Source organism: Nicotiana sylvestris, chromosome 10 (assembly GCF_000393655.2).
Source record: "Nicotiana sylvestris chromosome 10, ASM39365v2, whole genome shotgun sequence".
Taxonomy (NCBI): domain Eukaryota; kingdom Viridiplantae; phylum Streptophyta; class Magnoliopsida; order Solanales; family Solanaceae; genus Nicotiana; species Nicotiana sylvestris.
Genome location: NC_091066.1, coordinates 44,079,478 through 44,092,913, shown reverse-complemented (window position 1 = coordinate 44,092,913; position 13,436 = coordinate 44,079,478). Strand labels below are relative to the sequence as shown.

The window sequence follows — 13,436 nt, the reverse complement described above, 5'->3', positions numbered from 1 at the left end:
ACTCCGGAAGGGCTCCTACAGCCCAAGCATCATATCACTGCAGTGCGCAGCCCGATCCAATATATATATCGCTACAGCGTGCAGCCCAATCCATATAAGTATCGTTGCGGCGTGCAACTCTCATAGCCACTCAGGCATAACAGTGGAAATCAAGGAAACCCAGCCCAAACAGTTTTCATATTTTAAGAAGTAGAGTGATAAAAACCAAGTTTAAACAATAAATGGGTAAAACATGACTGAGGATATGCTTTCAAACAAATAGAGTGAGGAAAATAGTAAAAATGCCCCTAAGGGTCTAAACAGGCCGGCACAAGGCCTCGTACATTTATAAGAGTCAAATATTCATATTAAATAAATAGAAAAAATGCATAAGTATCCCCTAAACTATAATCATATTTCTAACTACACACCTTTTCTTTACGGGGGTCATATTATCTCCTTGAACTATTCTATAGTAGAATTATTTCTACCCTAAAGGCTTATGTGGCAGTGTGTGTGTATTCTACTCTTAAAGAGAGTGAGGAGCAAATTCTTTTAATTAAATATATATTTTCTTACCTATTTTTTCCTTTTTCTTTATCTTTTTCTATAATATTATTTTCTTCTCTTCTTTACATGAGGTTCCTTCGAATACAACATACACCGACGACGTCCGGACAAAACATTCTGCCACTGAAAAAAATTGCGCTTGAAAAAATGGAGTCCTTGAAATTCCGACGACCACCTATATTCTTATTTCTTTCTTTCTTTATTTTCCTCTTCCTCCCTGACATAAATCATTCTTTAAAAAAAATTATACATATCTAAAGCAAAAACACCATCAAATCTGGACAAAAAAATTTATCACCAGAAATTCTTTTCGCACAGGAAAAATGGACTCCTTGAAATTTCGACGACCACCATTTTTCAGCTTATATTCTTTCTTTATTTTTGTATTCCTCCCACACATAAATCACACTAATAAGAAAAAAAATTACATATATAAAGCAAACACACTCATATCTAGACAAAAACAATTATCAGCGGAAAGTATTTTCACGCCGAAAATAATGGAGTCCTTGAAATTCCGATGATCACCATTTTTATGCCTCCCATAATCACTAGTTATGTTCACCATCTAAAAGTCTTCCACCACAATAGTCATTTAAAGGCCTCAAGCCAAGAGTAGCAGTAAATCAGACTTTTAACAAGTTAGAGGTTTTAGGAATTATTTCACGTATACCAATCATTTCATCTATGAAATAAGAAAGAAGAATGTATTAATTATACATATATGAATCAATTTATCTAGGAAGAGAAAAGGATAAAGGAAAAGAAAAGAAAGAAAAAAGAAAAAAAATAAGGGAAAGAACAACAAAAAAATTTAATCTTAACGAAATATACATGTGTCACGACCCCAAATAATCTGGTCGTGATGATGCCTATTACAGTACTAGGCAAGCCAACCCAACAAGTAATCTTAGTAAATTCTTATAAAATCATTTTCTAAAACTGATTAAGTCTCGAATGCTCATAAGAAATATATAAATCAATTGAAATGTGCGGAAAATAGTACAAAAATATACTAACACAACCCAACAATTCGATGTCACAAGTCAAGAGCCTCAAAATACAACCCAATATGACTGACAAATATATTATAAGTCTAAAAATGCGGAAAATAAGATAGGAAGGAGGAAAGCAGGGTTGCGGATGTCGTGAAGCTACCTTGCAGTCTCCGATAAGCTCTGGGAATGTTGGGGACCCTCACTCTGCCACTCAGGTACCTGCATCTGCACACACGGTGTAGGGAGTAATGTGAGTACGCCAACTTAGTAAGTAACTAAAGTAAATAAGGTCTTAGTGCAGTGACGAGAAGTTATAAATCATATATATAAGGGTATTCAACAGAATATCAAGTCAAACTCAATAGTTTAAAGGCCAGTTACTTTGTAAAACTTTAGTTTCAATTGAAATACTTTGAAATCATTTACTTAGCAGTTTTTCAATAGAGGCTCATTATAAAACAATAGTGAAATCAGCAAAAAAAATATCACAAAATAGGCCCCTCGGGCAAGGTATCACTCATAAATATAACCTCTCGGGCAAGCCTCTCAGTCACTCGTGACTCAGCTCTCATCACACAGTACTCGCACTCAGCACTCCAGCTCAATAATATCTCATAATAGTAATAATCAAAATAATCGTTGTGGCGTGCAGCTCGATACATTATTTATAGTCGACTACGCTCACTGGGGGTGTACAGACTCCGGAGGGGCTCCTACATCCCAAATGTCATATTGATGCGGTGCGCAGCCCGATCCAATATATATATCGTTACGGCATGCAGCCCGATCCATATAAGTATCGCTGTGGCACGCAACTCGATCCATAACATATACATATAATATTGTTGCAGCGTGCAGCCCGATCCATAATATATATATATATATATATATATATATATATATATATATATATATATTCATCACTATCAGGTCCTCTTCCTCTCTTAGTCATTAACCTCACAGCCACTCGGGCATAACAGTGGAAATAAGGTAAACCCAGCCCAAACAGTTTTTACATTTTAAGAAGTAGAGTGATAAAAACCAAGTTTAAACAATAAACGGGTAAATCATGACTCAGGATATGCTTTCAAACAAATAGGCTGAAGAAAACACTAAAAATGCCCTTAAGGGTCTCAACAGGTCGGCACAAGGTCCCAAATATAACATATATCCCATAATATAGTATCAATCTCTAAAATACGTGATATCATAAGATTTCAAATCAAATACGCGGTTTGATAGTCTCTACGGGACAGACCAAGTCATAATCCCTACCGGTGCACGCCCACACGCTCGTCACCTGGCATGTGTGTCACCTCATTCATCAAAACAATACAAAATACCGAGCTTTTATACCCTCAGTTCCAGATTTACAATGGTTATTTACCTCAAACCTGATGAAATACTACTCTGCTATGCTTTTGCCTCTCGCCTCAGCCTCAACTCGCGCCGAATCTACCCAAAATCAGAATAATAACATTAGAATATCCTAAGGAAACGAAGCCCATGCGAAAATAATCAAATTATACCAAAAATTTCGAAATTGATCCAAACCAGATCCCCGGGCCCACGTCTCAAAATTCTATAAAAATCACATCATAGAATCCTTATCCTTCCACGAGTCTATACATACCAAAAGCATCAAAATCGGACTTCAATTGGCCCCTCAAATCCTCACTCAAGGTTTTCCAATATCAAGCCCTAATCCCTCAATAGTCATCCTCAATTTCCACTAATACCATGATTAAACAATGCAAAAAATGGTCATAAACTCAAGTAACGAAGCTTAGGTAGCTTACCCAACTGATAATCTTCGATTTCCCCATGAAATTCATTGCCCTAGCTCACTTCCCGTCATAAAAAATGGAGAACATAGCAGAATTTTGCGAAGGAAACCTTATATATTTTCTGACCCAGGTATTCGCACATGCGGTCCCTTTCTCCTCTTCTGCGCTACCGCTTTTGCGGCCTAACCTACCGCACCTACGAAAATGACTAAAACCTCAGGACCGCACCTATGGTCACTCTCTCGCACCTGTGCCATCGCAGATGCTTCCATATATATGCTTCTGTGGCTCTGCTTGACTTACGTCTTGGCCGCTTCTGCGGCTTGCTTCCGCATCTGCGGGAGTCACACCTATGGCCTCCCAACCGCAGATTCGGTTATGACAGCAACCATAAAACTGCAGCTGCCAAACTCAACTCCAAAATCTCCCGTCAACTATCCGAAATCACCCCAAGGCCCCCGGGACCTCAACCAAAATCATGAACTTGTCATATGCTAATATCCAACTTATAAAAATATTCAAAACACCTCAAACAACATCGAATCAAAAAAATCACATCGGACTCAAGCCTAAGGTTCCAAAATCTTCTGAATTATGCTTTTGATCAAAAAGTCTAACAAACCACGTCCGAATAACCTGAAATTTTTCACACACATCCCAAATGACACAACAGACCTACTTCAACTCACGAAATTCCATTCCGACTACTATATCAAAATCTCACCTATCAACTGGAAAACGCCAAAATTCCATTTTTTCCAAATCAAGCCTAAATCTACTATGGACCTCCTAAACACGTTCCGATCACACTCCTAAATCCAACTTATCTCCCAAAGCTATCCGAACCATCGGAATTCACATCCGAACTCTTTTCACATAAGTCAACATATGGTTGACTTTTCCCACTTAAGCTTACTCAAAAGAGACTAAGTGTTTCAATCCTTACCAAAACCATTTCGGATTCGAACCGACTAACCCAACACGGATAAACAAAGCATAAAGAAGTAGAAATAGGGGAAACGGAGCAGTAACACATGAAACAACCAGCCAGATCGTTACATCCTCCCCCTCTTAAACAAATGTCCGTCCTTGAACGGGTCAAGAAACATACCGAAACCCTCAAATAGGTGAGGATATCTTCTCCACATCTCCCGCTCAGTCTCCTAGGTAGCCTCCTCTATGGGCCGACCTCTCCATTGCACTTTCATTGAAGCTATATCCTTTGACCTCAACTTTCGAACCTGACGCTCCAAAATACCTACTGGCTCCACATCATAAGTTAAATCATCATCTAACTGAATTGTGCTGAAATCCAAAACATGAGACAAATCGCCAACATACTTTCGGAGCATAGAAACATGAAATAGCGGATGCACACTCGATAAATTGGGTGGTAAAGCAAGCTCATATGCCACCTCCCCAATCCTCCGAAGCACCTCAAAAGGCCCAATGAACCAAGGACTCAATTTACCCTTCTTCCCAAATCTCATAACACCCTTCATGGGTGAAACCTTCAATAGACCTTCTCACCAACCATGTAGGACACATGCCGAACCTTCCTATCAGCATAACACTTTTGTCTCGACTGTGCTGTACGAAGCCTCTCCTGAATTACCTTCACCTTGTCTAAAGAATCCTGCACTAATCTGTACCCAATAGCCTAGCTTCACCCGGCTCAAACCAACCAACTAGATATCTACACTGCCTCCCACACAAAGCCTCATATGGAGCCATCTGAATACTCGGCTGGTAATTGTTGTTATAAGCAAGCTCTGTGAGCGGTCGAAACTAATCCCATGACCCTCCAAAATCAATGACACGAGAGCGCAACATGTCCTCCAATATCTGAATAGTGCGCTCGGACTATCCATCCATCTGAGGATGAAAAGTTGTGCTCAACTCAACCTGAGTACCCAACTCTCGCTACACAGACCTCCAAAACTGCGAAGTAAACTGAGTGACCCTATCTGAAATGATGGAAATTGGGACACCATGCAAACGGACAATCTCCCGGATATAGATCTCTGCCAACCGCTATGAAGAATACGTAGTACACACAGGAATGAAGTGAGCGGACTTGGTCAGCCGATCCACAATCACCCAAAATAGCATCAAACTTCTTCAAAGTCTGCGGGAGCCCAACTACAAAATCCAGGGTAATCCGCTCCCACTTCCACTCTGGAATGTCCATGTTGAAGTAAGCCACCCGATCTCTGATGCTTATATTTCACCTGCTGACAATTGAGACACCGAGCCACAAATCCCACAATGTCTTTCTTCATTCTACTCCACCAATAATGTTGTCTCAGATCCTGATACATCTTCACGGCACCTGGATGAATGGAATACCGCGAGCTCTGGGCCTCCTCTAGAATCAACTCCCGAAGCCCATCCACATTGGGCACACATATCTGGCCCTGCATCATCAATACTTCGTTGTTACTAATAGTCACATCTCTAGCATCATCGTACTGAACTCTGTCCTTTAGGACAGGCAAATTAGGATCATCATACTGGCTCTCTCTAATGTGATCAAATAAGGAAGACCGAGAAATCACACAAGCCAATACCCGACTGGGCTCCGAAAGATCTAACCTCACGAATCGATTAGCCAAGGCCTGAATATCAACTGCAAGAGGTCTCTCCCCAACTGGAATATATGCCAAACTCCCCATACTTACTGCCTTCCTACTCAAGGCATCGGCCACAATATTGGCCTTCCCTGGATGGTACAAGATAGTGATATCATAGTCGTTTAGCAACTCCAACCATCTCCGCTGCATCAAATTGAGATCCTTCTATTTGAACAAGTGTTGGAGGCTACAATGATCAGTAAACACCTCACAAGACATACCATATAAATAATGCCTCCAAATCTTTAATGCGTGAATAATGGCAGCCAACTCCAAATCATGAACAGTGTAGTTCTTCTCATTGGGCTTCAACTGACGAGAAGCATAAGCAATAACTCTACCCTCCTGCATCAACACACACCCAATACCAACCCTCAAAGTATCACAATACACGGTATATGAACCTGAAGTTGATGGCAAAACTAATAGTGGAGTTATGGTCAAGGCAATCTTGAGCTTCTGAAAGCTTTCCTCACATTCATCTGACCACCTGAATGGAGCACCCTTTTGAGTCAACTTGGTTAAGGGCGATACGATAGATGAAAATCCATTGAACAAACTGGCGGTAATAACCCCCACACCAAGAAAGCTATGAATCTCTATGGCTGAGGATGGTCTGGGCCAACTCTAAACCGCATCTATCTTCTTTGGATCAACCTGAATACCCTCGCTAGACACCACGTGTCCCATGAAAGCTACTAAACTGAGCCAAAACTCACACTTAGAGAATTTTGCATAAAGCTTCTCCTCCCTCAATCTCTGCAACACAACTCTCAAATGCTCTACATGCTCCTCTTGACTACGCGAGTACACTAGAATCATCAATGAAAACTATGACAAACGAGTCAAGATAAGGCCGAAACACGCTGTTCATCAAATGCATGAATGCTATTGGGGCATTGGTCAGCCCAAAAAACATCACCAGGAACTCATAATGACCATATCGAGTCCTGAAAGTTGTCTTAACAATATTTGAGTCCCTAATCTTCAACTGGTGATAACCTGAACGGAGATCGATCTTGGAGAATACTCTCGCTCTCTAAAGACGGTCAAACAAATCATCAATACGAGGCAAAAGATACTTGTTCTTAATTGTTACTTTGTTTAACTACCTGTAATCAATGCACATCTTCATCGTACTGTCCTTCTTCTTCATAAACAGAATAGGTGCACCCCAAGGCGACACACTAGGCCGAATAAACCCCTTATCAAGGAGTTCCTGAAGCTGCTCTTTTAACTCCTTCCACTCTGCTAGTGCCATACGATACAGTGGAATAGAAATAGGGTGAGTGCCCGCCACCAGATCAATACCCAAATCAATATCCCTATCTGGTGGCATACCCGGAAGGTCTGTAGGAAATACATCGAGAAAATCCCTCACAATAGGAACAGAATCAATACTGAGTGTCTTTGCACCGACATCCCTCACTAAGGCTAAGTATGAAAGACAACCCTTCCCAACCATCCGTTAGGCCTTCAGAAATGAAATCACCCTACTGGTGACAAAAATTAGTATAGCCTCGCGACTCAATCCGTGGCACACCCAGCATAGCCAACGTCACTATCATTGCATGACAGTCCAATATAACACGACATTGAGATAGTCAATCCATGCCCAATATCACATCAAAGTCCACCATACAGAGCAACAATAGGTCAACTCGGCTCTCCAGACCCCCAATAGTTACCACACACGATCGATATACATGGTTCACAACTATAGTATCGCCCACCGGAGAAGATACACAAACAGACGAAGCAAGAGACTCACGGGGCGTATCCAAATAATGGGCAAAGTATGATGACACATATGAAAAATGTGGAACCAGGATCAAATAATACTAAGGCATCTCTGTGGCAGATTGAGACAATACCTGTAATCACAACATCTGAAGCAACGGTATCTGGTCTAGCTGGGAGTACATAGAAACGAGCCTGACCACCACCTGATCGACCTCCCACTCTAGGGTGACCCTTAGCTGACTGACCCCCACCCCTAGCTGCCTAAGCAGGTGGTGAAGTAATTGGAGCTGAAGTCGAGGGCTGACCCCTCTGCTGAGACGGATCCTCAAGAAGATGAGGACATTGCCTCCTCATACGCCCAAACTCTCCACACTCATAACAACTCTCTGGTGTTGGAGACGGGGACTGAAGGGAACCCCTAGCACCGGGATGACTGGCAGATGCACCTGGCATAGAAGAGGCCCATGACCTGACGATGATAAGAACTGAGTGATGAATGGCCATGATAAGAACTGTGAGACCCATGACCTGACGATGCCCCACGATAACCTAGGTGAGCTGACTGAGCATGCCTGAATGGACGACATCTGTCGTGCTGAAACTGACCTCTCGAAAGAGCACTACCAAAGCTACCTGATCCCCCAGGCCTCTTGGCCTCCCTCTCCTCTCGCTTCTGGCGACGAACTAACTCAATCTCGCGGACGATGTCAACAACCTCCTCAAAAGTAGCACCTAACACACTCTCCCTAGTCATGAGAATCCGAAGCTCACATGTGAGGCCATCAACAAACCTCCTAATCCTCTCTCGATCTATGTGAACCAACCAGACCGCATGACGAGCTAACTCAAAGAACCGCATCTCATACTGTGTCACAGTCATATCTCCCTGACGCAACTGCTCGAACTGCCTGCGCAACTCCTCTCTACGAGACTATGGCACATACTTCACCAGAAAGAGAACGGAGAACTGCTGCCAGGTAAGGGGCGCCGCACCAACAATCATACGCCTCTCATAAGCCTCCCACCAAGTAAAGGCAGTTCCAGAAAACTGAAAACTAGTAAGTGTTATACCACTGGTCTCCAGAATACCCGTTGTACAAAGATTCCTCTAACACTTGTCCAAGAAACACTAGGCATCCTCGCCCTCAGTACCACCGAAAGTCAGAGGCCGAAGTCTACCAAACCTCTCCAATCGATGCTGCTCATCGTCAGGCATAACTGGTACCACATACTCCCGAGGTGGTGCAACCGGCTGGGCAGGAGGTGCCTCCGATGTCTGAAGTCCCTGCACAACCTGCTCAGGTCTGTGAGCAATGGGAGTCTGAGTACCTCCCCTGGCCTGTGAAGTAGCTGCGACCGTAGTAATAGAGACTGCCTGAGCCAAACCAGTGCACACTGATAGAATCTGAGCTAGAGCCTCCTGAAGGCCTGGAATAACAATAGGCATAGCCGGTGCCTGAGCTGGTTCTGTTGGAGCGTCTGTAACTGGGACCTGATCCTGAACTGGGGTGGCTGGTGGATCTACAGGTGTTGCCCTAGCTACTGTGTGGGCAACACCCCTGCCCCCACCACAGCCTCGACCGCGTCCTCGGCCTCTAGTAACCCCAACTGGTGGTACTGGTGGTCATCCATCCTGACCGGTAGCACGTGTCCTCACCGTCTGCGAGAGAATAGAATAACAGAAGTTTAGTGCTAGAATCAACAGATTCGCATGACAGGAATTCAAGAATGAGAAGTTTTCCTAAAGGTTCTGCAGCCTCCCGAGGATAAATATATACATCTCCGTACCGATCCGCAAGACTCTACTAAATTAGCTCATGACTCGCGGGACCTATGTAACTTAGGCTCCGATACCAACTTGTCATGACCCCAAATAACCCGGTCGTGATGGAGCCTATCATAATACTAGGCAAGCCAACCCAACAAGTAACCACAGTAAATATTTTTTATAAAACAATTTTCTAAAACTGATTAAGTCTCGAGATTCTCATAAGAAATATATAAATTAACTGAAATGTGCGAAAAACGGTACAAAAATATATCAACACAACCCAACAATCTGGTGTCACGATTTAAGAACCTCTAAATACAATCTAATCTGACTGACTAATACATAATAAGTCTAAAAATGGGGAAAATTGAGATAGGAAGGAGGAAAGCAGGGCTGCGGACACCGTGGAGCTACCTTGCAGTCTCCGATAAGCTCTAGGAATGCTAGGGACCCTCACTCTGCCGCTCGGGCGACTAGATCTGTACACACGGTGCAGGGAGTAACGTGAGTACTCCAACCCAGAAGGAACTAAAGTAAATAAGGTCTGAGTGCAGTGACGAGCAGTTAAAAATTATATATATAAGGGTATTCAACAAAATATCAAGTCAAACTCAACAGTTTAAAGGCTAGTTACTTTGTAAAACTTCAGTTTCAATTGAAATACTTTGAAATCATTCACTTAGCAGTTTTTCAATAGAGACTCATTATAAAAGAAGAGTGAAATAAGCAAAACAAATGTCATAAATTGGGCCCCTCGGGCAAGGTATCACTCATAAATATAGCCTCTCGGGCTCTCGTCACACAGGACTCACACTCAGCACTCCGGCTCAATAATATCTCATCATAGTAATAATCATAATAATCGTTGTGGCGTGCAGTCCGATCCATAGTTTATAGTCGACTACGCTCACTGGGGGTGTACAGACTCCGAAGGAGCTCCTACAGCCTAAGCGTCATATCTCTGCGTCGCACAGCCCGATCCAATATAAATATCGTTGCGGCGTGTAGTCCGATCCATAAAATATACATATAATATTGTTGCGGTGTGTAGCCAGATCCATAAAATATACATATAATATTGTTGCAGCGTGCAGCCCGATCCATAATACATATATATATTCCTCACCATTAGGTTATCAACCTCTCTCAGCCATTAACCTCACAGCCACTCGGGCATAACAGTGGAAATTAGGGAAACTCAGCCTAAACAGGTTTCACATTTTAAGAAATAGAGTGATAAAAACTAGGTTTAAACAATAAACGGGTAAAACATAACTCAAGATATGCTTTCAAACAAATAAAGTGAGGAAAATAGTAAAAATGTCCCTAAAGGTCTCAACAGGTCGACACTAGGCCCCAAACACGGCATAAAGCCCATAATATAGTATTAATCTCTAAAATAAGTGATATCATAAAATTTCAAATAAAATACGCGGCTTGATAGTCTCTACGGGACGAACCAAGTCACAATCCCTACCGGTGCACGCCCACATGCTCGTCACCTAACATGTGTGTCACCTCATTCATCAAATCAATACGAAATACCAGGGTTTTATACTCTCATTTCCATATTTATAATAGTTACTTACCTCAAACCAGATAAAATACTACTCCGCGATGCCTTTTCCTGTCGCCTCGGCCTCAACTCGCGCCGAATCTACCCAAAATCAGAATCATAACATTAGAATATGCTAAGGGAACGAAGTCCATGCAAAAATAATCAAATTAAACCAAAATCCCGAAATAGATCCAAACCCGACCCCCTGGCCTATGTCTCAAAATTCCATAAAATTCACATCAATAGAATTCTTATCCTCCCACGAGTATATACATACCAAAAGCATCGAAATCGGACCTCAATTGGACCCTCAAATCCCCACTCAAAGCTTTCCAATTTCAAGCCCTAATCCCTCAATTGCCTTCCTTAATTTCCACTAATACCATGATTAAACAATGAAAAAATGGTCATAAACTCAAGTAATGAAGCTTAGGTAGCTTACATAACTGATAATCTTTGATTTCCCATTGAAATTCACTACCCTAGCTCACTTCCCGTCTTCAAAAATGGAGAACTTAGCAAAAATTCGCAAAGGAAACCTTATTTACTTTCTCACCCAGGTATTTCGCACCTGCGGTCCCGTTCTCCGCTTCTACGGCCTAACCCACCACACCTACGGAATTGACTAAAACCTCAGGACAGCACCTGCGGTCACTCTCTCGCACCTGCGCCATCGCAGATGCGTCCATATGTCCGCTTCTGTGGCTCCGCCTGACTTACCTCTTAGCCGCTTCTGCGGTTTGCTTCCGCATCTGCATGAGTCACACCTGCGGCCTCCCAACTGCAGATGCAGTTACGATAACAACTATAAAACTTGAGCTGTCAAACTCAACTCCAAAATCTCCCGTCAACCATCCGAAATCACCCCGAGACCCCCGAGACCTCAACCAAAAGCACGAAATAGTCATATACCAATATCCAACTTATACAAATCTTCAAAACACCTCAAATAACATCGAATCAAATAAATCACATCGGATTCAAGCCTAAGGTTCCAAAATCTTTCGAATTACGCTTTTGATCAAAAAGTCTAACAAACCACGTCCGAATGACCTGAAATTTTGTACACACATCCCAAATGACACAACAGACCTATTACAACTCCCGGAATTCCATTGCGACCCCTATATCAAAATCTCACCTATCCACCAGAAAATGCCAAATTTCCATTTTCGTCAATTCAAGCCTAAATTTACTACGGACCTCGAAAACACGTTCCGGTCACACTCCTAAGTCCCATCATCTCCCGAAGCTATCCGAACCATCATAATTCACATCCGAGCTCTTTTTCATATAAGTCAACATCCGGTTGACTTTTGTAACTTAGCTTACTCAAAAGAGACTAAGTGTCTCAAACCTTACCAAAACCATTCTAGATTTGAACCGACAAACCCGATACCATATAACACGGATAAGGAAAGCATAAAGAAGCAAAAATTGAGGAAACGAAGTAGTAACACATAAAACGATCGGTGTGTAGTTGGTTTAGCAAAACTTTTATTAAATCTTTGTATTATCTTTTTAACTCTATTTTTTTAATGTGTGATTGTATACTAGTTAACTCACGATCTTCCGTAATAAGAGACCCCACTGGCCATCCCTCAAATAGAAAGCAATTACAAAAAAAAGGAGACTAACCAAATCGATGTTAAACAAGTAAAAAGACTAATACTTGATGAAAAAAAGTTTATTTCATTTCTTCTTATTCCAACTCAATTTTTTTTTTCGGTAGCTGATTAGTTTTAACCATATGCATATATAACATTAGAAGGGAGATACAAGATTATTATAATCCAGAAAAGAATTGGTCTCCATTGCAATGCTGTAAAACTGAATTATACTTGAACGTGAAAATTGCTATCTAGCTACCTACTTTGCTTTGTCAGCTACTCGTGTCTTTTGACAAAGACAGGAAATTGTTATCAACTAGATATATACAATGAACGGAGAAAGAAAATGGAAAACATGTTTTGCACAATAGGTGGCCAAGACACTGTGAATAAATTAAACAAGCATATGCCCTATCCTAAACCTCGAGTACATCATTTTGGATTTTCAATAAATCGTTTTTTTATCCTTGTTTGTAGATATCCTTGTCGTGGTGCTCCTATCAGCATCACCTCATGTGTAAACAAGGCCGATCTATAGTAATGTTTATGGGTTCATATGAATCCACTAACTTTTTTTGAAACTTTATATATTAAAATATTTAATAAGTATTTAAAAATATTTTTTTGTTAATTCAATAGTTTAAGATTATTATAAGAACTCGTAAAATTTGAATAATAGATCTGCCTCTATGGTCTATGGGTAAACTCTTTAAAACTCATTATATTGTCTTTCTTTCTCTGTAAAATAAACTCGTAACAATAGGTAATTAAAGAGACTTTTTTCAAA

At 41.4% G+C, this 13,436-nt stretch overlaps 1 protein-coding gene across 1 annotated transcript in view; it reads right to left on the bottom strand.

Annotated features, from left to right (window-relative positions):
• The window catches only part of LOC138879260 (uncharacterized), a 53,355-nt gene extending 45,923 nt beyond the window's left edge, over nt 1-7,432 (bottom strand). Inside the window, exons 1-3 of the mRNA XM_070158864.1 lie at nt 7,080-7,432; nt 6,601-6,670; nt 6,189-6,312 (exon numbers count right to left, since the gene is read on the bottom strand). Coding sequence (XP_070014965.1) covers nt 6,189-6,312; nt 6,601-6,670; nt 7,080-7,432 — 547 coding nt within the window. The remainder of the gene's footprint in view (nt 1-6,188; nt 6,313-6,600; nt 6,671-7,079) is intronic.
• Nucleotides 7,433-13,436: the final 6,004 nt, after the last annotated feature.